The sequence below is a fragment of the Buceros rhinoceros genome, unplaced genomic scaffold (assembly GCF_000710305.1).
Source record: "Buceros rhinoceros silvestris isolate BGI_N320 unplaced genomic scaffold, ASM71030v1 scaffold33731, whole genome shotgun sequence".
Taxonomy (NCBI): domain Eukaryota; kingdom Metazoa; phylum Chordata; class Aves; order Bucerotiformes; family Bucerotidae; genus Buceros; species Buceros rhinoceros.
The window spans coordinates 593-1,363 of record NW_010394213.1 but is presented as its reverse complement, the minus strand read 5'-3'; the positions used below and the strand labels follow the sequence as shown (position 1 = coordinate 1,363).

At 60.2% G+C, this 771-nt stretch overlaps 1 protein-coding gene across 1 annotated transcript in view; it reads left to right on the top strand.

Annotated features, from left to right (window-relative positions):
* The window catches only part of LOC104501371 (collagen alpha-1(VII) chain-like), a gene marked incomplete at both ends in the record, with an annotated part of 9,543 nt that extends 9,209 nt beyond the window's left edge, over window positions 1–334 (top strand). Inside the window, 2 exons of the mRNA XM_010145171.1 lie at window positions 5–111; window positions 281–334. Of these exons, the coding sequence (XP_010143473.1) occupies window positions 5–111; window positions 281–334 (161 nt within the window). The remainder of the gene's footprint in view (window positions 1–4; window positions 112–280) is intronic.
* Window positions 335–771: the final 437 nt, after the last annotated feature.

The window sequence follows — 771 nt, the reverse complement described above, 5'->3', positions numbered from 1 at the left end:
AAAGAGTCACGGATGCCGGGCCCTTCGTCGACAGCGGCTGCCGGGGCAACCTCAACCGCTTCGACAGCAAGGAGGAGTGTGAGCTGCACTGCGGGCAGCACCTGGGGGCAGGTAGGCATGGCATGGAACGGCTGGGGGGAGGTAGTCAGGTCAGGAACCGGCCACTGGCACCAGTAGCTCCAGTAGCATCCCCAGCTGGTGCTGAGGGCTCAGCCAGTGCAGTGAGGGGAAGATGCTGGTCCCCACCTTGGCTCTGACGCCACCTCGCCTCTTTCCACAGATGCCCGTGGCGTTGCTGGCGGCAGGGCAGGAGGACAGCCGAAGGCGTATAGGCGTAGGTGGGGGCAGTGTCTCACAGGCAGGGCTGCTCAGTGGCAGGGCCCGGCTGCCGCCCCGGCCAGGGCTGGGCTGCCCACAGTGGTGGGTGCCATGTGCCCCCCAGTCCCTGGCAGGAACCTGGTGCTATTTCTAATGTGTCTTTGCTGCTCATGGGTTTTTCCTTTCATAGCAATTTTATTGCCTGTTAAGGTGAAATTTATATCAAACGGGAAACCACCTCCTGCCCCCCACCCTTCTGCTAAGGCTCTTAATATCTTTCCTACCTGGAGGTTTCCTGGGCTGTTCCCAGTTTGATTTTTAACTTATTTGCCTCTGATGGGATGGCACTTGGCCCTGTGCTCTCTCTCTGGCAGCCCAGGAGCAGAGCAGGTTGGGCTCTCACAAGGTTGGGCTCTCCTCCCCTCACCTAATGCCCTCATCCCCTTCCCTGCC